This window comes from Harpia harpyja, chromosome 3 (genome assembly GCF_026419915.1).
Source record: "Harpia harpyja isolate bHarHar1 chromosome 3, bHarHar1 primary haplotype, whole genome shotgun sequence".
NCBI classification, from domain to species: domain Eukaryota; kingdom Metazoa; phylum Chordata; class Aves; order Accipitriformes; family Accipitridae; genus Harpia; species Harpia harpyja.
In genome coordinates, this window is record NC_068942.1 from 3,019,739 (window position 1) to 3,043,780 (window position 24,042).

Sequence of the window (24,042 nt, forward strand, 5' to 3'; positions counted from 1 at the left end):
GAGTCAAGGACAGAATATTTAAGGACACGCTAAGCCTTACAAGCTTTGTTTAGTCGGTTATTTGCTCAAGAAGCTCTCCACTGGTACTTCTCTGAATTGGATGTGTTTTCTTATCTCTACCTTGTGGCTTAGGTCCTCTCTTGACCTGCCCAGGTGCAGTCAGAGCTGGGAAGTCCTAAGGATGCAGATGAGAAATAGAGACTCTTAAAATGGGGAGAAGGAGGACACAGATTTTTTTGGACGGAAAATGAACAAGCTTGGGAATTTGGAGGGAGAGGGTTTGTATTTGCTGTTCTCAAAGAGCGACATGGAGAGACAGGGGGGGTTCCGTTAAAAAAGACCAAAGTATTATATTGCCTCTAGGACTTTTAAAGACAGCCAGTTATAAACAGAGGGACTGGTCTAGGCTCAGAGTGGGAGACAAGTTAGCAAAACCTTCCAGAGACCTTCAGTTATGCTTTGATTTAAAAAAGAACTCCCTGTACCAAATTTGATTCACCCCGTTTCTGGCTTTACATAGCTGTACCATTAATAAATCACAACACAAAGACTTGCAAGGAGATTTTCAAGATCTCTCTTATAGTTCTCCTGACATTTGCAAGCAGCTTTGACACATGTCAGAGCCCTTTTTTCCAGATGGCTCCCTGGGCTGCTTGACACTCTTCTAATGCAGAGCAGACCCGCTGTGGGAAGGGGGTTTTGGAGAAGATTGTTTTTCAGTTTTGACCTTTCCAGCTATGAGGAAACTGGGAAGACCATGAAGGAGAGCAGGGAGCTAGAGAGGGAAGTCTGTGGTGACTTGAATTTCAGAAGATAAAAGACATGACTGTCTGCTCTTGCTTCCCAATATTTGCCTTGTGCCATTTCAGTGTGCTGTGATAGCGTTGTGCTAAGAAACCACAGGTTAAACAGCTGAAAAATGTTCAATGGTCATTGGGTGGTCAGCTGGCCTTAGAGGTGAACAGCGAGGATGACAGCTTGAGGCCCCAGAAAGTGGAAATAAGTCATAAAGGAGCTTAAATCATCTGCTTTGTAGGTGAGAAGGAAGAGGACAGCCCCTTAATTTAGGGCCTCCAAAAGTCCACCCGTGGCTCCACCTGTAAAGCAATTGCTTTTGGACCTGCTAAGTCCTTTGTCGACATCTGAAGTTAAATGCTGTGAATGGTTGTTATGATGGAGCCTGATACATTTTTCTGGGAGGTAAAATAAAGCATTGCCTTCAAAACAAGCTTCAGTCAACCCACAAGCTGTGAAAGGCAATGCTGAAACATCCAGACCGTGTCTCTGAGAAGCAAGGTAAAGGCCAAGTACACCCAGCTCTGTGCTTTTTATAGAAATCATTGAGGAGAGTGCCACCAAACACTGCTCAGTTAGTGTTTGTCACTGCTTTTCTCAGGCAGCGTGCTCATTTCACACTGGCCTTTGTGAACTGAAATATTGCTGTAATTCATTTTCTTGAATAGATAAATGTGGGGAAAACACCAGCACACTAAGTCCCTTTAATAATCCTAATATCCAATTAGCTTTAAAAACGGCTATATTTTATCCTTTTATTGGTTTATATATTTTATGGTAAATTACATTGTCCAAACAAAGAGATCTGAGTGCAATTCCGCTAAGGAATTTAATTACAGTCACCCTGACGCTGCAATACTTTCAAACCAGGAATCACTTCTGTCAGTCCCGGTATTGCCATTTGTGAAGGAGAAAAAGAAATTTTTCTCATAGAAAATTCTTTCACATAGGTATATTGGCTTTCTGTGGGATTGTTTACACCAGATATGAATTTCTGTCTGCTTGAGTTTATAAGAGCAGTGTCCCACTCATTAGATTCCTTAGGCACAATATATGGATTTATAATGTCAGTAATAACAATACCATTCAAAATTTATTCTTTGATAGCAGTTTTGGAATATTTGTATTATTGAAAAATTTATATTCCTTACTGGCAACAGGAAATTATTTTAGGCTTATATAAACTTAATGCAAGAGTTTATAGCAAAGTAGAGCATTCAAGATGGCATTTTACAGTGATCAAGTAATTAAAAGTAAAACTCAGATCCTTGCGTTTCATTAATTAGTCATACTTTTCAAAATACATCAATTCATACGTTTTGACAGTCACCTGAACAATCTATTGGAGGTCAGTTAATGGTCTTGTGTTGATTTAACAAATGAGGCTGAAATGTTGTTCGTTTACTCAAAGTTTTGTCACGTTGCTGCAGTCCTAGCTTTAGAAAATGAACGAAATGTATGTAAAACTGTACACAGCAAATTCATAGGAAGCCACAGAATGGTGCTAAGCTGTTACATGAAGCATTAGCTGGTTTTCTTGTTTCTCTGGCCAGTATTTGACCCTGATACTGACTAGTTGCATACAGATCCTCCTGTAAATTACAATAATTATATCAATATCAATATCAATTAACTTCCGAGACTTCTATTTTACTTTTTATAAAAACTTCTATTTTACTTTTCTATTTTACTTAGCCCTTTACAATAGATGTCAGTGGAGTTTTAGCCATAAACTCAGATAGGTTTTGCTAAACCAGCAGTCCATCTCATGAATATCATGACTGCAACAGTGACCTACCCTGGATTCTACTGAGACATTTATAGATAGCCCTCTTGAGCTCTACTGTATACAGTATAAAAAATTGCTTTCTGATTTTATCTGATGAAGTATGAAGCTTGAGAATATTTTTTACTTTCTGTCTAACATGCATGTGATAAGTGACAATTTCTCAGAGGGACTGCTGAACGACTTTTCCTCCAAAGGATAGATTTGCTGATCTTATTTATTCCTGGACTACAGTTTCTCAGCTGAGTACAGGCAGTACTGTCTCAGAATTAACAAATCGCTCTGTCCAGATTGCTTTGTACTCCTTTTGGCTGCCTGTAAATGAAGAATTAAGATGCATTTCTTCCAGGGTTAATCTTCCAAGTTTTACTTCTAAAACTTTAAAACCTGAAGAGGAAAGCTCTTTTTTAAGAGATGCTGAGACACATTGGTTCTGACTGGCACCTCTATTCTTCTACTGGCACTGGTATTTCTGAGGTCCAGGATAGCCTTTCTTATACAGAAGGCTGCTGACTTTCTTTTGTTTAGTTTCATGGATATAGTCTATTCCATGTATTTGATAATTTATTTGATATTCCTGAATTTTGTTCTGAGTAATATTTCTAGTGTTCTCGTTCACATTTTTATATTTTATTGGTAGGAGAAAAGGTTATATTTTAGTAGAAACCTTTAACTTCCTTTTCATTACTATTTTTTGAAATCCTCACCTGTGGATGGATTTCAGGGACACTAGTTGGTCACTCTTTTAGCATGTAGCACATGCTTCTCTAAGTTACCTGGATCTGCTCTATTTTATTCCACCTGTGCCATACTACTGTTTTACCACTCCTCCCCTGTTTTCCCTGCAATGTTTGCTGGCTTGCTTTACATTTGCATTTCCCAAACTACTCTGGCAGGTCAAGGAGTTGTTCCAATGAAATGCCTTTTTTATTTTGCAGCTACCTAAAGTGTATTTTTGAGTGTCTGTCTTTTTGCATGCCCACCTCAGCATGTGGTTGTGCATGCGGCGTACTGCTGAATTAAGAGTGATAAGCATCTCTTGGGTATTTGGTCGTAACATGGCACCCTTGTTTCCCACAGGCATACTGTATATTTTTGGTCAGATTTTGGTTTTATTTTAATCACTTGGAAGTTTATTTTACATGCATAGTCTTACTGTGTCTAGTTTTGGTTAAACAACTTGCCTTTCACAGTATCCTGGACTCACTACTGGATGATCTTTACCTAATTGACAACAAAGACAGTGGGAGCACAGGTGTGATACTATTGTCAATTTAACCCATTTAAAATCTTTGCACTGAAGCACCCAGTTACCCTGTGGAACTCATACCACTACATGACTGTTTCCAATAATAACTAGACTGCAAAGGAATGTGGCCATACCATTTCCTTTCATCAATTTACCCTCATATGTTTATTTTGTATTTCCATGCTAGGGTCTAAAAACCAAAGCGATGTAGATGATTTTGCTAATCTTATGCTATTGAAAAAATATTTGCCTTGGAAAAATTCGTCAGGATTTCTGGCACGTTTACATGGCAAGAGTGTATGCTATAGGGTAAAACAATCATCCCACCTTCTCACGAAAAAATCACCAAAGCCTCACCCTTTGCATATATGCTCTTAAAAAAAAATAATAATAAAAGCAAACATAGACAGTTAAGAAATTCAGGCATATTGTGGCGAGAGTCCGTAGGGAACTTGTGTGCTTGGTCCCAGAAGGAAGTGGCAGACTGAATGTCCTTCATGTCTGCAATATTCTTCCAAGGCTTGTCTCTTCTATTGTCAAGAAGTATTCAGTCAAAGAGCAGGGATTATTGTTATTACACAATGTGGTAAGAGAATTCCAAGACGCTGTCAGTATGCTACTTGCCATTTAATATCCAAAAAGATTTATGGAGAGACTGGTGTAAAAGTACATCAATATTGCAAGGTCATGGAGTATATTACTGCAAAAACTCTGAGAGCATTAAGTGCCTAACTTTGAAAGTAAAAATGCCTGTATTTGCTGTGGGTGGGCTGTAGCACTGGAGTTAAATACTTGCCCTCTGCTGTTCAGATAGCAAAACGCTTTAGGCTCTTGAACTATTTTTAAGTGTCACTCCTACTTGATTAAAGACTAGGATGTGTTGGGGATATATCAGTGACAGGGTGTAACTTTTCACCTTGTTACATTACATTTACATGGGGACAACTTTGATACCAGTGTAGTTTCTCTGGGGATATATTTGATGCAGTGCAAGAAAAAAATCAGTCATAATAAATAAGGAAGTAACATGTTATTTGCTTCTTGTTTGGAGAAATTCAGCATGAAAAACTGTGGACCGAGTTACAGGCTTTCAGATTTGAGAGAGAATGCTAGAGAATATTATTTTTTGTATGGAGAGATGCTTTCTGATGCTACCTACTCAACAGCCCTCTCCCCTACAGTAGGAAACAAGCAAACCAGATATTTTTTTTAGTGAAATGCTAAAGGGAGAGTTTGGCAGCTGTGAAACCTTTCCAGTTTTACTTTTTAAACAGGAAAGGTACCTAAGAACTAACATGTCTTCTCCCTGTGAGGCCAGTACAGTACCCCAAAATTTGCAGAGGGTCATTTGGATTCATCTTCAGAGTTGACAGTTAATTGTCCATCAGTTTATAAAAAAGTTGTTAAAATGATGAAACACCTGTCGACACATTTGTTTCTGCTGATGACACAAATGGAGATGATTGAGCGACAGAAGCATTTATTCCTCTAGTAATCTCCTGGGGGAGTTCTGAATACTTTTCAAACAGTCTGAAAGGAAAGAAGTAATGAAGAGTAATTTTAAATACATGTATGAGAAACTGAAAATTAAGTTTTAATTATTGAAAAATTTCTGATTTATTAATGTGGAATTCTTGCAATAATTTTAGCTGTCATTTGGAGTCTAAATATTGCTTCTTTACATATCTAGTCAGTTATGTAAAACTATGAGAAGACATCCACTGATGTCATTTTAACCAGGTTCTTGTCTATGACTCCCCTCTCACCCCAAAAGCTGTGTCTGTTTGGTCAAACTCTGAAATGACATTGATCTCTTAATGGGGATGTTATCAGCACACGATCCTGACACCATCCCACAGAGGCAAACCAGCTATCCATTATTCCCTGTTTATATCATCCCACCGGGAATCAGAGCCAGATGCTGGCACACAAAGCTGCATCTGTCAACACTCTTATGGCACTTTATTGTAACTTTGCCAAAAAAATTTCAAATGACTTTCACTCTCTCAGAAGCAGCTACCCAGGGAATGCGTGGTATTCTGCTTCTGCAGAGAGGAACGGATCTCTTTCTTTGATCATTCACTGCAAGCCACTCTGAGGAGTCAGACTTCTGTGATACAAAAGAAAGCCAAAACCTTTGCTGGTGTAAATGAGTCTAAATCCTTGATTTTAATGGAAACAATAAACCAATCAAATCTGTGAAAGCAGAGAGACTAGACTAACAAAAGTATTCTCACACTTGTGTTATATTTTATTACTACTATTTCATGTTATAACCATTTCACATAGTTCAGTAATCAAGTTTCAAAATCAAGGGTCATTTCAAAAGATTTTTAACAACGTCTGAAAAAAGCTAGCTGTGTTGTGAAGGATCATCAAAAGACTCAACCACTTTAGTTTTGAAAAGCAAGCTATTTAAAAAGTAAAGGCAAAAGTTAAATGCCAAAAAAAAGAGGTAATAATAAACAAATTGAGTTTCATATTAAAACGGTAAAAATAAGTTTAAGCACTTATAAAATAGTTATTGCATTTAATGACTCATTGTCATCATTGATTTCCATTTATCATTATTACAACAAATACTTATGGTCTTTCAATAGGTTAAACAATGGAAGCATTATAAAGCCACACAAACCGTCTGGAGTACTCAATATCATTTTCAGAAGTTAATTCAATATGAAAAATATTTGCAGAAAATTATTTAAGCCAAAAGTGATTTTATCCATATTTTTGAGGCATAGTTGGCAAGGAAACAACTCAGAAACCTAAAAACTGTAAGTTCCAAATGTCAGCCTATAAGAGCATATGTTTCTTTCTTAGAGCTTGGATGGCTTCGAGTATGGGGAAAAACACAATTCCCAAAAGAAAGAGCTTCCTTTTCAAGCCTAGGTTTATTAACTTTTAAAAATCACTATATTGCAAAAGAACCCAGACAATGATCATGTGTATTGCGGATTTTGCTGACAGTATTTCTAGTTGGAACACACATAGGACTACTTTTTTAAAGGGATGGGATACAATTGTCAATAGAGCTGAGACTGCATTATAAGCAAGGTTGGTAGAAAAGACTGCCACTGAAGTCAGCTACATATAGCTCTGCCAAACTTCAGCTGGTAGGGTTCAAAACTTGCCATGACAGATTATTCTTCCAGCAAAGATGATCAGTTTAGGCAAAACATTTCAGCCATTTCCAACACACAGAAAGATATTTTGTGTTGACCATTTAAAATTTGTCTCCTTCAGTCCTTCCCTTCCAAATGTTCTAAGTGTTCCTAAACTAGCTAAAAGTGGGACTCGCTAAAAGGCTTGACTTAGTTTCACAGGTTGGAACATCTGCTCAGCAACATCCTCTTAGCAAATAGTATAGTCAAAAAGAGTTTAGGATTATCTACATGGATCCACATATATGTACCTCTTGGTTCTGTCATTTTCTAATGTGGGAGAGGAAGCTTGACCTCTAGAAAGATTTTGGTGGTGTAACACCGAGCACTACAGCATCCATATTTTAAACACTTATCAACCTAATCGTCTCTGAAGACCTTAATTAATTGCTTAATCTCCTTACGCAATGCCTGGGAAACCATAAAGGCCATTATGGAGTTGCTTAAGCCAACCAAGCCAGCCAACTACATCTGAAATGTCAACCATTTCAGGAAACTCGGAACCTTACATGAGTTGCAAGCGAACATCTGTCTTTGGCAAAACATGCCAACCCACAATCTTCTCCTTCAGTTAGTTGCATAAGCCCAGGTAATATTTCTCTAAAATAGATATATTTCTAAAATTATAAGTGAGCTAATGAATCCATTACCTTTAGAATATACTCCTGAAACTGTCTCAGGGAAGTTAACCACCATACAATGAGTCTCTCTCAACTTTAATAGAAAGGAAAATAGCTGAGATCTATGCAAATGTGCCTTTAAACACCTCCTGATGCTCAATACACTGAAACACCATGAAGAAGGAAAATGTATACTGAAGGGCTTCCAGTTTTCTTCTGAATTTTTCATTAACAAGGCAAAACCTATAGCTCCATTGTGGGCCTGAGAGCAGTTACATTCCTCATCCAAACACAGTTTCTCTGTTGTCTCTGCTGGAAAATGAGGAAGCTCAGTTTTAACAACGGAAACGGTACCCGGTCACCGTACCGCAGAGATAAGAAGAGCATAGACAGGATCTACAAATGCTTTGACAACATACCTTCCATCATGAAGCATTTCCAGCTTAGCAATAATTCCTCACCTCTTCTGCTGACAGAACATACAGTGCAGAGGACAGACGAGTGTTCAGCTGTGGCCCAAGCAGTGTGTGCTCTCCCTGCCTTGTTTATGTCCGCATCCTCCTCCATCGAGTCCGCAGCCACTGTGACAGTCAAGCTGTGGCAGGTCCATTCCTTTCGCCATTCTCTGTTCAGGCACTTCTTTCTTTTGCCGTTCACTTTCTTTCTGCATGTATCTGCTTTGTCAAGAGAGACATGCAACTTACTGACATATACCTAGAATGAGTCAAGACTAATTTATTTTTTCTTCATCAGGAAACGCTATTCTTCCCTCTGGTACTTGACTTTCCTTCCTCTTGTTTCACTTTGTCCTTCAATGCACTCAGTATCATCTGACAGAGTAAACAGCACATAGAGTTCAAAAGGCGTTCGATGCCGACACACGTTAAACCTAAACAATGTTTTTATCTTCTTTTTTTAGTTAAGTTGACAACAAAAACCTTTCTCTCTGTGTGATATTCATTCATGTAATTTCTGGGGGTTTGGGGAGCACTGTGTTTCTAGGCAGCAGTTACAGTGTGAAAAATCATGCACAGCTCTTGATTTTAGTCCTGGAATATTTTGGTGGCATGTAGTGTCATCTTTATGTGGAACTGCAAAATGAGATGTCGGCAATTCATTGCACCTCACAGATACCCAAAAGTTAATTGCCAAACTTTAACCTTTAGCTGTCTTTATAACCAATGGTATGAAATGGAGGCCTCCAGAGGACAATTTCATCCTAAAAAAGATGCCTAAGATAGAAAAGATGAATCACCCTTTGAAGGTACCAATTTCTCTCCATTGACTATAAATGGATCCCTCGGGTGACTTATCTAGACTTAACTGTCTAAAAATTAACTTTTAAATGTCTGGTTGAGAAAGAGCCTACATACATTCAAGAAGTATGCTAAAAATATGCAAGCAAGGATTTTGCCCAAATGAAGACTTGAAATGACATATTTTCTAAGAGATTTCAAATGGTATTATCAGGAGCAGGTCTTGGCTCAGCCACGAAATGAGTGGTGCCACTCTGAAAAGTATAAATAGCAATAATAGCATTGCTATTGCATTTTGGGAGTGAGAGAAGGGGAAGAGGAAGAAATGTAGAGGGAAATATTTCTTGAATAAATATGGAGGGCATTCCCTTTCCAAATGTGCCAAACAAAAGAAGCCTAAATGATTTTAGCATTAGAACAAAGCCCCAGTCTTTACAGCTTCCACTTTCATAGAATTTAAGCTTTGGAATTTTTAGTTGCCGTATGCTTACAACGTTCAATTTTATTTTTTTTTAGAAAATTTCTTTTATATCCGTTTATAGGTGGAATAGAAAGGCATGGTAAGTTAAATCAGTTTCCCAAAAATCATAGAGAAGGTCTTGAGCACAAGGGCTGGAACTCATGACAGTGAATCCCAGGACTCTTTGTCCTAAAAATAGCCTTTTTATAGGAAAGAGGATTCTTCCTGGGAAAAGGAAAGGGAAGGAAGAATCAGAAGTTACCAAAATGTCGTTGGTTTAATGTAATTATTATCTCCAGTATCACAGGGTTTTTGTTCCAGTATTTCTCATAATTCTTCCTACCTTTTACGCAAATCCAGCAGCTTTAGTTGAAATTGTTTCAGCCTGAAACAGTTCAGGCCGTGTATTCTGACTTGCTATAGAAACCACAGCTGCTGAAGGGTATTACATCAAACCTAACATCCCCATATGTTTTAAAGGATGTAAATTTTAGCCTCGAATTTCAACTTCTATTTTTTTACTATCACCATGTCATAAGCTTGTAATTCCCGAAAATATTACAGCCATGGCACTTTTAGAAGAAAGAGAAAGCTCACTGAGTTTCTTAATTACACAGAGCCTAACCTTCAAAGGTATTAGATACTTAACGCCTACCTAATACTTATCTTTCATTGATTTCAGTGGGAGTGAGGAACAGGAGTTAGTAGCCAACACCTCTGCACTTTTGGGCCCTACTGATATTTGATCTAATAAAATCTCTCAGTTCTTTTCCCTCTAACATCAAACTGCATTATTGAAATTCTAACTTCAGAAAAATGGTTATAGATTCAGTCTCTTAGGTGATTGTCAAGTATAGACAAGAGGTAACATAATCATTAACTTGTTTCTCTCATTCTGGCAAAAAGATTCATAGAGGTGAAAAACTTCTTGGCTTGTGGTCACGGCTATTTGGATTCAGTTGGACTTCTAGGGTTTTATATATTAAACATATTCATTATCTACAAATATATCTAACTTTGAGAGATTGTAGTATCTGTAGTTTGATTTTATCAATGCTAGGCTGGGGTTTTTTGTTTAGCAAGGCCTGGCATATGCACTCTTTCTTGAAGACAACATAAAGTTTTAGCATTCTTGAAATAATGTCTAGATAGCTTTTCTGACTTTAGCACTGAATGTTTCTGAGATGTAGTTGGACTAATGACAGTTGAAACGATGCTATGTAGAGATAAACCAAATACAAATAACTCATAAATTACTGAGCAGTGATCCCATGGCATAGTCAGTGTCTATTACCTTTCATCATAACAGCTTATCAGTCCCCTCCATTCTGTTTAATTGTTAACAGCAAGTATTTAATTGCAGTGTTTTCTTTTCTCTGTTTTAATTATTTTCCTGTGGATACTTCATATAGTGTAAAGTATGCATCTATACCAACTCCTGATATTCATGTTAATTATGCTAAGGATCACTGTATATGATACCAATTTATTAAAGGTTATTTGGGGAGAGGGAGGAAGGCTGAATATGTCTTTTCATTTTGTAATCTGCTTTTACAGTCCTTTTGCACTCCAGTATATAGCAATAACTGTAATAACCCATCATTTCCACACAATAACCCATCATTTTCGCTGTCCTAGGACTTAGTTCTTTGAGATCCGTCTTTCAGTATTTCTAAACATAACATGTGGGATTATTTTTACCTGTTAAATGTACATGATAAATAATGGGAGGAAGTGGAGACAATTCAATTCAATTTTCAGTTTTTTCAATTCAATTTTCTTTTAATGTCAGGAAAGTCTGTGTGACTTCTCACTTAATGTGTAATGACAAAATTGTTAAAACTTAACCTTTAACTCCTTAATGACTTCGATCTTCTGAACAGAAAAATTAGAACAGCTTTCAAAAGATATGGATCGAGCTAAAGAGGGATTTTGGAGCCTCAATGTAGTAAAAATCTCTGGAAAAGAATTCTCAACAGATACATTGCTGTAAATGGATTTAACTGCGCAGCTCTGTTGTGTAGCTAAGTTACATTGCATGCATTTCTGGTTGGGACCGATAGCATCGGTTGTAGGTTAAAACAACAAAAAAAACCCCACTCATAGCTCTATTCATGCCTTTCTTGCCTGCCTAATTTGTACACTTGTTATGCAAACTTGCATTCTGTGAGGTACAAACCCACAGGAAAAGAAAAAAATATCAAACAAATTCCCAGCTGTGACTTTAATTGGGTTTGGTGGCTGAGTGAAAATGTACCGACTGACTGATGTTCACACAACCTCCGGGAATCTGTGCCAATGGAATCTCACACCTGTTCAGTTACCAAATTAAGTAGAGTTAGAAAAAGCATTTTCTGTTCAGAAACGTCACTAAATAAATATCTATATGTATTTGTGTATATATGTGCTACACATGTGTACACACATGCTCGTACATGCATATATATATATAGTATATATTATAAAGGTATAAATGTATATAAATATATATAAGAACGCATCATCAAAAACAAAGGATGAACTCAAATCTCTACATATTAAAAATAGAAGACTATCAAGTTGTTGCTACTTTTTGCTTCGTGCCTTGAGAGGGAAATTTAATCCTTCCCCCTACTCCATTCAAAGGAGCATTTAGATTATCAGTCTGCATCCATCCTTCCTACACCTTCACTGTTAACCTACTGGTCCTTGCTTTTAGCTTAATAGATGGATGGTCTCCCAAGGCTGCTAGGTTATTTATAATAACCTTGGTTTTGTTGTCTGTGTGTTGAAGGAGGAGTATATCTCAATAACATACTTTACACATAAGTTAGACACTATGTAGAGCTCCAATATTATCTATGATATTTTTAATGTATTTTAAACCCAAGTGGAACATATAGATAGATTGGGCATTATCTATGTAACCTTTCCTTTTCTTCTGCATCATAATAATAACAACTGGCCGATAGCCAGTGTAACAGAATAGGAAAATTTAAAGGATTGTTTTACTACTCGTAGTCACTGCATATACTGTAGCAGTGTTTTTCCTTAGCTAATATCAACCTCATCCAAAATGAGAGTTTTACTGTATGTTGGGCAAATATCCATTTAATAAAGAGCCCGATCCTGAATGTAATTAAAAACCTGAAATATATGTTAGCTACTAAGATAGACCTCCTTAAAAGCCTCATTTTATTATCCATTAATTCCATCTGCCGCTGTCAAAAATTGAGTTCCAGATAGGTCATTAACACCCTGTTTAAACTATTTTTTTTCATTTGACATAATTTCATTATCACTTTTAAGACTTGTGGGCTACATCTAGATTAGTAAATCAAACTCAACTGTTCTCTGAATGTAATAATTCCTTCTGTCATAGAGTGATGGGCAGCCATTACACTTCTTCAAGGCCAACATGGGCCAGCTACATCCCAGCTGTCTGTTGGGAGTGGTCCCTGGCCCTTGCTAACTCCTGAACTGGGCCAATGAATTGTTTGAGACATTGCTACTAGGTACAGGTCAAAATTGTCGGAGGCTATTCAAAAAAAAGTTGCAGGATGTGTATGTCTGAATTCCAGAGCCCAGTAACATTCCCAGGCACCATTTAATTTACTAGTGTACATAAAACCATCGTGTTAATTATGTGTTCCTTAGAAAGATTGCCTATTTGGGGCACCTGTATTTCAATTAATTCCTTCCCCAAAATGAGCATTTACATTGTTCAAAACAATTGCACAATCTCACCTCTTGATCCTCAGCTATTCTTTCTTAATGAAAACCGGTTTGCTCATAGTTTTTCATGCACACGTACTAAGGGGAGAAAGCCTTCCTCAGAATAGTGACAGTCTAATGTCTGAAGAGTAACGACTGATAACAAGGGAGAGGCTCATCTTTAACTTCAAGCAACTTACACGTCAAAACTGGAAGCCTGGACACGGTGGGACTCCATTAAGATTTCAATCCTCTAAAAGCATATTTGGCAGTCTTACCTCATTCTGCTGATCTATGCCTTGTTTCAAGCTTCATGAAACATTTGATTTGAATTTACTTTTCATAACAAATGACTCTGCAAAGAGCACACTTACTTTATTTCAATTATTTCTACTATCATTAGGGAAAGAAGTGACATCTGGGCAGAATGAAATTTATCTGAAGATATCCTGCTGCGCTATTTGACAGACACTGTAACAAAGTGTTGGTGCTGTCGGATTGTAGAATTCCTGCTGTTCAGATAACCGGTATACGGACATGAGGAAGTGCACAGTCATAGAAATGGTGTTTCCACATATTGCTTTCTGTGGTGGCATTATTTCTCCCCATATGCAATTGGAATGTTCAGCTATCTACAATGCCTTTAGTTATTTAATAATAATAATAATAATAATAATAATAATAATAATTTTAGAAGTATTTTCTTTTATCTCATGATCTTTTGATTTAGCAAGATACATTTAGAGACTTTATCTATGTCAATTAAGGTCACTGCAGACAAATTGAACTAGGCAGATCAGGGAAGAAAGAAAACCCACATGATTTACTGTTATCATAAGAAATCAATTTATCCTCAATGCTTGGACATGACATTTTTGACACATGTAGAAAGGCGCTTCCTAGATTGAGAAAAGTAAGATAATTAAAGTTTGTCTTGTAATCCTTATCATGTAATATAAAATCTAAAATATTCGTAAACTGAGTCAGAATGAATTTCTTCATGACAACTCAAGTGATTTAATAAACACCGATGACAGAATTTTCACAGAGCTTGAGGACTGCAGCTTATTTTCAATGAAGTATTCATGTTACCATCTAGTGTCTTAAACCTTCTACTCATCTTTGCAGCATATTTCTTTCCTTTCAGGAAGTGGAGGAAGCTACTCATGTCTTAACATGACACTTTTTCTCCTGGCGAGCACATTCCCATGAGCTTAAAGTCAAAACATTTCACCATTTCGGTTTCCATTGGCTGTGATTTGTTGTCAGATAGCTGTTTACAATATCATATATGAAGGAGGTATCTGTAGCACAACTGCATGGACAGATTAGGCATAGAAATGTATGCACATTTTTGTGCTTGCAATTATGGCTTTTGGAGCAATCAAAACCTAATAAAAACCAAAATCAAATCAAATGAACCTTTTCGGCTTATCTCATAGTAGAAAAATAAAGTCTACATTTGAAATGAGAAGCAAATAAATATGCAGATACTAAATTTCAGTACTCTTCTGTGGCCACATTTTTAAAGCAGTGAGATAACTGTATGTCCAATAATAATAGTGGTAATCTGGATAATGAATTCCCATGATTCATGGACTAATCTGATTGTCCACTGGGATCATTAAAAACATCCTGCCTTTCTCTCATTTACCTCATGGATATGTGTCCAACTGGCCACTGCTGGAGTCAAGATAGTAGACACCATTAATCCTAATGGTCTGATCTGCTGAGGCCAATTCCTCGTTTCTATTTATGAGTTCTCTGTACTGCAGAAAACCACTTGTGCTTTATAACTTACAGAGGAGAGAAAAAGGAAGAGAGAAAAAATCTGACTTAGGATATCCCCTTTAACATATTTCATCAAAAGAATGGATAAAATATTTATTCAGCTACTTTCCTTTGCATTCCCATCAAAGTGAATAGAGAGACATTTAATAACACATGGAAACATTAAAGAAGCTTTTTATCAGAGTGGATGGGAACCTGCTCAGAGCAAACATTTTGGCCTAAGGGAAAGTTTTTGATCTGTGAAGCTTAAGCTTTTGGTGCTTAAAACACTCTTATATTGGATCATGTGGTCAATTTGCATGAAATAAATGATTTGCTTAAAACTTGTAAAACTATAAAATAGAACTTGACAAGTCATTAGCAATAAGTGGTATCGCACTGGCATTATACTAACACTGGTGCAATCATTAGAAAACTGCTGCTACAGCAAAGAACAGGAAGATAATGGGGCCAGCCTATGCTTTGACCTAGAGGTGTTAGATCATTGCCCCACACAGTAGATACCACACTGCAGTCCAAATTATTGACTATCCTTCTTCATTACTGCTCTAATTAACATTCTGAGCCACTGCCCTTTATCATCTTTCACACAGAACAATTAGTCCAAGTTATAAAATTTATCACTTTTTCCATCTAGGGATAGGTGATCTAGTTTAGGCAAAAACAAGGAAAAGAAAAAAAAAAAAGAACTAAACTTTAGGACTTTAATCAAAACTAGCAGAAAGAATAAGATTATTTACCCATTCTTCATTAATTTTTGTATTGTTTTTGTTTTCATTCTGAATTAGGAATTCAGTTAATGCAGTTCCTGTATGTTGACAGAGGTTATGGATACAATATTTCTATTCTGGTTGGCAACAAATGGTATTCAGCATCTCATTACCTCAATTTGCAATTTCAAGATGGGTTTTTTTAGACAAAAAATGTTTGGAAAATCATGGCTAGGCACCTGGATTCCTGAAGTTTGCTTACAATTCATTGTAAGGCTAGAGTCATTCTGTGATGAGATTAGTAAATATCCACCTGTGATTATTGCCAAGACAGGAAATACATGTAAAACCTAAGTTTTTTACCATTTGTTGCACTGCGCCTACAATGCATAGATTTTGTCAATGCGTCGACATTTTATCAGTGGCTTAGGCACGTGAGTCAAGTTTGAGTGGCTCCATGTGTGATATTTTATACAAATTACCGGATGAACTAAACTACGTGCTTGCGAATTATTTGCCTGTAATCATACATATGCTGATAAGATGAGATAACATTAAGACCATGGTGCTCAAATCCCACTGCTGTCTTCAAGATGATGTTTTTCTCATGCATTCCCCAGGAGTATGCATACCTTTGTAAAATGAGGGGTAAGTATGATACTGCAGTTTCTAAGGCTCATTAAGATCTTAATTTCTCTTCTGAGTCTATCACCAAGCATGAGGCATGGCTTTGAGTTTCTGATGTGGAGCTGGAGCTGAGATTTAACAGCCTGATTGCATGTGGACTCTGGTGCAGTGAATGTATGCTGGTGCATATGACTGAATCGATGTCATATTTAACTACTTACTTTGATTTCACAGGTTACAACAAATTGTGCTTTCCAAATGACAATGACACGATAGGTACTGAGCATGAATGTCAGAGAAAGAAATTAAAAGGAAATAAGGAGACTGCAAACAGGTGTTATAAACCAGAAAAGAAGCATAAGTAATATAATGAGTGCAACAGATCTGTTTGTGAATCTTTGGGGAAATGAAGTGAAAAATATTTTGGAAAAAGCATGGTATCTGCACGTAGGCTAAGACAGTACAGAAAGTCCCAGTTCAATACTATGAGACAGTACAGTTCAACACTCTGAGAGAGTAGAAGTGTTTCAGTCAGCAGCTGGAATCAGAACCTCGTCAGCATTTACAGTGCGTGACCTGGTTGGTATTGGCTAATTAAGAATAACCCTTAAGGATGAGAAACATAATAATTTTTACTGGTGTTTCAAGAAGTTCATAATAAGTGGACTTGAGGGAACGACTGAAGATCATTTGTTTGACAGAAGAAAATAAGCTTTTACTGTAGAAGAGGCATCATGAATATGTAACCTTATTATCAGTATTATTCTTCAGTTTTTTAGTTTAACGAAGAAAAATAGAACTGTATGTGCTTGAGTCACTTGGACTTCACTGATTTAAAATGTGTCTCTTAAAAATAAATTACTTTATTTGTTGAGAAATACATTTCCTTCCTATGGTGTCTGGAATATAATAGCTTTTATGCACAGTGTAATATTTTAAACATGAACAATTCTGAAAGGAGCTCAGCCTCCCAGTGAATCTGCTCAGCCTGTTAGTGAATACATTTTCTATGCTTCTTAACCTGTATACTCATGTGCAGGACATAAGGAAATGGTACCACCTCGTCTTCTTCTTGAACATAGTCCAAGAAAGAAACCAGCAGCTATTGAAGGTAAGTTTGAGTTTCTTCCTCCTTTATTGGCTTCTACTCATTAACTTGACTCTCTGTTCTAATGGATTTTGTTTATAAACGTAACCTTGTCCTGGTTTCAGCTGGGATAGAGTTAATTTTCTTCTTAGTAGCTGGTACAGTGTGTTTTGGATTTAGTGTGAGAATAATGTTGATAACACACTGAAGTTTTAGTTGTTGCTGAGCAGTGCTTACCTTAAGTCAAGGATTTTTCAGTTTCCCACACTCTGCCAGCAAGCAGGTGCACAAGAAGCTGGGAGGGACCATGGCCAGGACCGCTGACCCAAATTAGCCAAAGGGATATTCCACACCATAGGATGTCACGCTCAGTATATAAACTGGGGGGAGGTGGCCGGGAGGGGAGAATCGCTGCTCAGGCATCGGTCAGCGGGTGGTGGGCAATTGCACTGTGCATCACTTGTCTTTTCTTGGGTTATATTTCTTTTTTATTATTATTCCTTTTCATGACAATTATTATTATTATATTTTATTATTCTTATTGTTAGTACTATATTTTATTTTACTTTAGTTGTTAAATTGCTCTTATCTGAACCCATGAGTTGTTACTTTTTTTTCCTATTCTCCTCCCCATCCCACTGGGAGCAGGGAGAGTGAGTGAGCGGCTGCGTTGTGCCTAGTTGCTGGCTGGGGTTAAACCACGACAAACCTATATTACAAAACTGATCGAATGATTAGGCCTGGGACATGAATGCCACAGTCATATTTGCATGACAAGACCTTAATATTCCTTACAGTAGTCCCACAGATGGCTCAGGGGATTTCCTGAGTGAAATAGATTACAGGATTAAGGCCCAATCTGTAAAATGTTTTAGATGGTGTTCAGCCATAAGTTGCCATCTAACTGTAAACATAATCAACATTATCCCCTTAATATACTTTGGATTACTCTTTCAGCTATTGTTATTCAGTAATGTTTCTGTGTATTATCTGCAATAATGAACGTAATATTTCTGGCTCTGCATTTATCAACCCTATTCCTATTGTTAAAACCACTGAAAGAAAAATACAAAGTCAGATCTTACCTTCAGAAGATTAAAACATAACCCTGCAATTAAATTATATTGTTTACAGTCTAATCATATCAGTAAAACGGTTGAAATATGCATTTGAAATTTAAAATGGACTGTGTCCAGTGACTTAAAACTACTACTGCAATATACATCCTTGGTCTCTACACCATACAATTTAATAGTACAAAACACATGAGTCTTTTCATGTAATTATGTAGCAGGTTTCATATAATACTTCAGAGTCATTCAGTCACACCATGGCACTTGCTAATCTCTCTCATAGACATCTTAGTTCTATGTTATCCAGAAAGCAATTGCAATCTAAGAGAAAAACAGATGGGATGGCAGCAGAATAAGTAACAAGAGCTACAAGATTTTCTTGCATTTGGAAACGGAAAATGAGAGTCAGATTTTGGCAGAGCCTATGACTAAAACAAAGAGTTAATTTAATTAGATATTTCTGTTATGTGATTATTGTGAATCAGAATGTTTGGATAAAAATAGTTAAGTGATTTCTTATCTCTTTCCCCAAAATCTTTTACCTCAAATGAATATTTCTTTATAAACGCACTGTTTAAAGGGGTATAAAACTGTGGTTATTGTGACACAATGTAGTACATAAATAGATTTGCAGTCCTGCTTATTTCAGGGAAATGTTTGAACCCTGCTTATCGGCAAAAAGAAGTCCCTGCAACTTAAACACTGTTATCCACCAATTAACCATAATGGAAAAAAAGCATAATAGAAAAAGACTGCTGCATTTGCCAAGTGATAAATTTAATCTTTAAATATAACTGTTATACAACATGAACTAGCATCAAATTAACATTAAGTTCTTGATTTTCAAAATCATGAAGAGCATGCAATTACTGCAATTGCACATGGAAATGACTATTTATGACCAGTTACACATTTGTGTGTTTCATTAGCTCATTTATGCATGCAATTGAGGTAATTGTGAATGTAAATTAGACACCCATTTGGCAAACAAATTGGGGGGCAGATTATCTGCTCAGAATCATACAACTAAATTCCCTTTAAGGCTCAAGGCCAGTCACTAGGATACAATACTGTTCATGCCACAGTTTTGGAGGAAATGAAGAAGGAAGAATTACTTGCAAAATGCTGCTGTGAAAAGCTGCTATATTGCACTATTCTGTGGTCTCCATATATGAGAAAATACGCCACAGTGCCTTTAGGAACCCTAAACCCTGAAGCTTTATTTCAACCCAGGGGAAAATAATTAAGTAATTTATGGGAATATTTGGCACAGTGACAAAAGGGAAAAATGGAGGAGGCAGAGAAATTTAAATCTGTGAAATAGTTGAAGAGATATCTGTCTGTGACTTCTTAATGCTTACATACCTTTATGACTGGTACTTCACTAAATATCACTGCTCAGGTGAAGGGACAGATTGAAACAAATGATTCTTCTTTTCATAAATATAGCTGAAGATAGTATAATAAGTTCTCAGAATAGGGAACAAGTACAAGCATTTGTTAATTGAGAAATGTACTTTATATAACACAGAAGGACTGGCCCAGCCTTTGACAGAAGCAGCCAGCTCTGAAAAAAGGTAAAACAATAGGAAGTAACAGAACTGTTGTCACACAGAAAACTTATGAAACCAATCTATTTAGACCCTAGGCTTTCCAACTCAGTGATATTCAGACACTCGATACAAAACCATGCAGCTAGTAAAGGCTGAAAAGATTTTACCCTTTTTCTAGTTTGAGATGTTTTCACTATTGCCCTGTTTTGCCACTGCCTTCTTAGGTAATCCTGGACCATTCCCGATTTCTCATAAGGTGAAAATAGTGGCAGTATGCGTGCCAGATGTCTCTAACATTTTTAGATTATGTGATACTTTCAAATAGAAAGCTTTTCCTGGATAGTAGCCAATGCCTTGGAGAAACTATGCTCTGCTGAATTCGTGAGATCTTAGAAGAAGAGAATATTGTTATTATGTATTAAATCTCAACCTTTCTCTCCTTGTCATGGCCATTTTCTCTTCCTTCACCTCCACAGTAAATCTTTTGGAAAAGGGGTGATTATGCAGGACAATCCAAATTTGTACACTATATTCTAGTAGTATGCCATAAATTGCATTGAAATGTGTGCATGTGAAGTGAACTTTTCAGATATCTCCTGGTTAGAAAGCAAAATGCTTTGTACTCATCTGGTCAGAAGGGAAAAGAACAGATCATTGCTCTCCTATTTCATGGTGGTTTGGCTCTTTTCAAAAAGAACTGCTGTCTTGAGATCTTACACTCAAAGTTCAATGAAGAGTTTAAAGTTTCAGGTCACCAAGAGAAGAGAATAACAAAACAAAACAAAAGAAAACAAAACAAAACAAAAGGTCCTGTAACAATAAACAAAAGAAAGAGGGAAAGGGAATTTGTGAAGGGAGACACACTGATACATAACTTGTGTTCCAAGCTTAGAAGCCTTGTTTGGCAAACCATGAAGTAAATTAACTTATTTTAAATTCTTTATCTTATCTTTTTTCTGGAGGTTTCACAAGGACTTGGAAGCAGCGCTCTCAGCTTGGCTGACACTGATGCTGCCATTTAAGGAGGATGTTAGTGCTGGCTCTAATTTGAACAGATCTGTTCTCCATGGCTATCTGACTTCAGTATGCTTGTTCCTTGACTGTACTCTTCTCCACCTCTTTTAACTCTAACTTTCTTGTATTTTATTATCCACTGACATCCTAAAACTGCTCTGCAGTGTACATTGATTCTCTGTGAATCTCTTTCTCGGTCTTGACTGGTTTTGCTCAGCTCACATAGCTTTTCGCTTCCTCCATTTCCCCAGTCACCTGAGAAGACCACTCCTTTCTGATAGTCCTCCCATGTTACGCTTCTGACATGGCAGGGTAATCTCTCAGGAAGATGCTACAGTTGGACAAGAAATGTTGAAACTAAGCTCAGAGGCGTAGTTAGCTATTAGTAAGGCTTCATATTAATTGTTCCAGAATAATTTGTCTTTGCTTTCTCATGAGATTACAGCACCTTTGTGAGAAGCCTGTATCAAAATCTTTCTCTCGGTGGAAGGCACCTTAATATGATCTCAAACAGACAGTATGCTTTGTACCACTTTGAAGAGCACTGTACCACAAAAAAACCTCTGAACAGCATTGTATCTGAGTATGATTTTCCATGTTATATTGTCCTAGAAATCTGTGCTTGTATCTTTGAGTGGGAGAGCATTTATCACGGAAGAGTCATCAACATAACCATTCTGATCTGCTAATGGATTGTGATGGGCTCTGAAATATCCCCCTTCTTTGACTGAGGTATACTGGCTGTTCTTTGCCATCCTGCTGGTATTTGTGATATTAAATGAAGTCAAAAAGAAAAATTTAAAATCTCTGTAATGTCTTCGGAGGATGTCTGAGGAAAAACAATTATTTCCTCTAGATCACTGAATCCTCTGACTACAGATTTTGCAGAATGCAGTAAAGGGAGTTGCTGTGAAATATGTTTAACTTCCTCCAAAATTCCTGCGGAGGCTAAATTGGCATTGAAATAGAAATCTGCATCTATCTTTGTTGCTGTATAGAATGTACACTATCTGACTAGCTTAAGAAGAATTTCTAGTCTACACCTCAGTTCATGAATATAACATTAGGCGATATAACCAAGAGTATCTAAATTACTAAAGCCAATACAAATTTTGACAAAGCTCCCTTGATGTATGGAAGTGCATGAATCTTGTACAAACCAATCTGCCTCTGTACAGTCTGTCAATGGCCTTCTTTTCTGTACACAGATTGTTCTATAAAAAAACTTCTTTCTTTTGTACTATAAAATCAATTACCCACAAAAAAAAAAATCCTTCTGGTGAAAGACAGTGATTTAAGATACAACAGAAACCTTTCAAAAATGCAGAATTTTGAAGTTTTCTCCAAATTTAGAACATTTTTAATAATACCGACATGATTTGAGGATGAAAATCCATTTTCTGATTAATTTTAATTGAAGGGAGAATAAAAAGAAATAAGAAAATGTTTCTGTCAGAAATATCATAATACAATGGACTAGGTTTTAATCTAGTTTATTAGAAGAAACAGTTTAGGTAGCTTTAGCAGGGTACTATATAAACAGCATAAAACCAAGGGGTTTTTGTGAAATATGGGCTCTACCTCTGCATGAGTCTGTACTGAAGACAGTAAAACCTTTGAAATAATATGCACAAGGTTTCAAAGTGAGTTATTTAATGATTTGGATTAGACATTTAAGCAGTAAACTCTAATGATTTAGCTATAATGAAAAAAGCCTAAATCTTCACTGTTTCAGAAAGCCCTTGACATTTTACTTAATGACATGAGGCTTTTCTGTACTACTTTTATTCTAGAATAAGACAGAAAAAATTAAACAGACATTGGGAAAAACGCTTACTGGAATGTAGAAAAATTATGTACAAAGTTATGTATATTTTGATTAGACATATTACTGTTTTCTCATTAATATTATTATTCATAATCATCCAATTTACAATATTAGATTATGCATCTACCCAATAAAACAAAATCAAATAACTCTGAAGATTATTTTAACTTTTTAAAGTGTTTTTTAACTGTTACAGAAAAGCAATAATCTTTTGCATATGTTGCACCTGCAAATAGAAAATACTTACTTAAATTAAGATTCTCTGGGCTTTCAAAGGCAGAAACTCCGTGTTTCTTTGGAAAGAAAAGGGAAACCCTTGCAGAAGAGGTCCTGCGTTGCCTGGTCATCCTGTTTTCCTAACCCTCAGACATTCTTGCTCAAAAGTATGTCCCATAAAAAAACTCAGCAAAACCCTTCCCAGCACTGGTAACGCAATTGGTCCTGCTGTTAATTCGTGTTGCCTAGAAGGAAGGTCAGTCACAAGGAGGGAGAAGGCTAACCCTGCTGCCTTAGCTGTGTTGGTTTGGCTCTTCCTAGGGAAGGTCTTACCATAAGAAGTCAGTGCTCCCCTGGGAATTCAGTTCCTCCTCATAATCATATTTGCATCATATTTGCCATTGACCCTTGTCCAATGGATTTTCTATTTCTGGTCTTGTCATGGAAGTTGGCATGTCCTCTCTTTTTTCCCTTGGCACACATACTCTGGTTTCATTACACTGGTATTTGTACTCTTTGCTCCCCACTGTGTTGTTTAGTGAGGGCAACATATGGCCCCATGCTATTAACAAACAGTTTTGGTGCTTAATTCAACAGAGCCATGAAAAAGGAGTCTATAATCACTACAGGAAGAAATAAGGAACACATATGTGGGTCACATGAAAGCACTAGATATTTCAAGCATGATATTGCCATTACATACTTTCTGCGGACCTCAAAAATATCTCCATAAGCAATCTTCAAAACTGCCAAATAGTGTTTCAGATTGGGATCTGAAAACAGTGAAGCAGTTTCAAAAAGCAAAATCAGGCTGGAGAGATTGCCTAGGTGTCAGAGTGTACTATATCTCCAATGACCTGTGTGTTCCATTAGTCCTTCACTTGCTCAATACGAGAACAAATTGCGTTGCATTACTCTGCTGAAATGAAATGGTGTGGTTTAAACAGAGCTTTGCAAAAAATGCACTTGATTTTGGCCTAAGCACTCACCTGTAAGTTAGAGAGAGCACGTGAGTGTGTGTGCGCGCATGCACATATGTGTTTGTGCGTGAAAAGAAGCAATTCTAAGAAATTTAAGTTAATATTATTTAGGTTTCTTTGATCTATCTTGACTTTTCAGTAGT

The 24,042-nt window shown here is 36.8% G+C and overlaps 1 protein-coding gene and 1 long non-coding RNA gene across 15 annotated transcripts in view; one reads left to right on the top strand and one right to left on the bottom strand.

Moving 5' to 3' along the window:
• Positions 1-24,042, top strand: part of TRDN (triadin) — a 242,223-nt gene that overhangs the window by 90,878 nt on the left and 127,303 nt on the right. For all 13 annotated transcript variants that reach the window (XM_052781181.1, XM_052781173.1, XM_052781170.1 and 10 more), the window contains one exon: positions 17,188-17,259. In XM_052781181.1, coding sequence (XP_052637141.1) covers positions 17,188-17,259 — 72 coding nt within the window. The remainder of the gene's footprint in view (positions 1-17,187; positions 17,260-24,042) is intronic.
• On the bottom strand, positions 1,981-23,244 carry LOC128139159 (uncharacterized). 2 transcript variants are annotated; one of them, XR_008234253.1, is made up of 3 exons: positions 22,951-23,244; positions 8,031-8,285; positions 1,981-5,360 (listed from the first exon to the last, which is right to left on the bottom strand). It is a non-coding gene; the product is annotated as an uncharacterized LOC128139159 (long non-coding RNA). The 2 variants fall into 2 exon arrangements; XR_008234252.1 differs by having other exon boundaries at positions 8,031-8,288.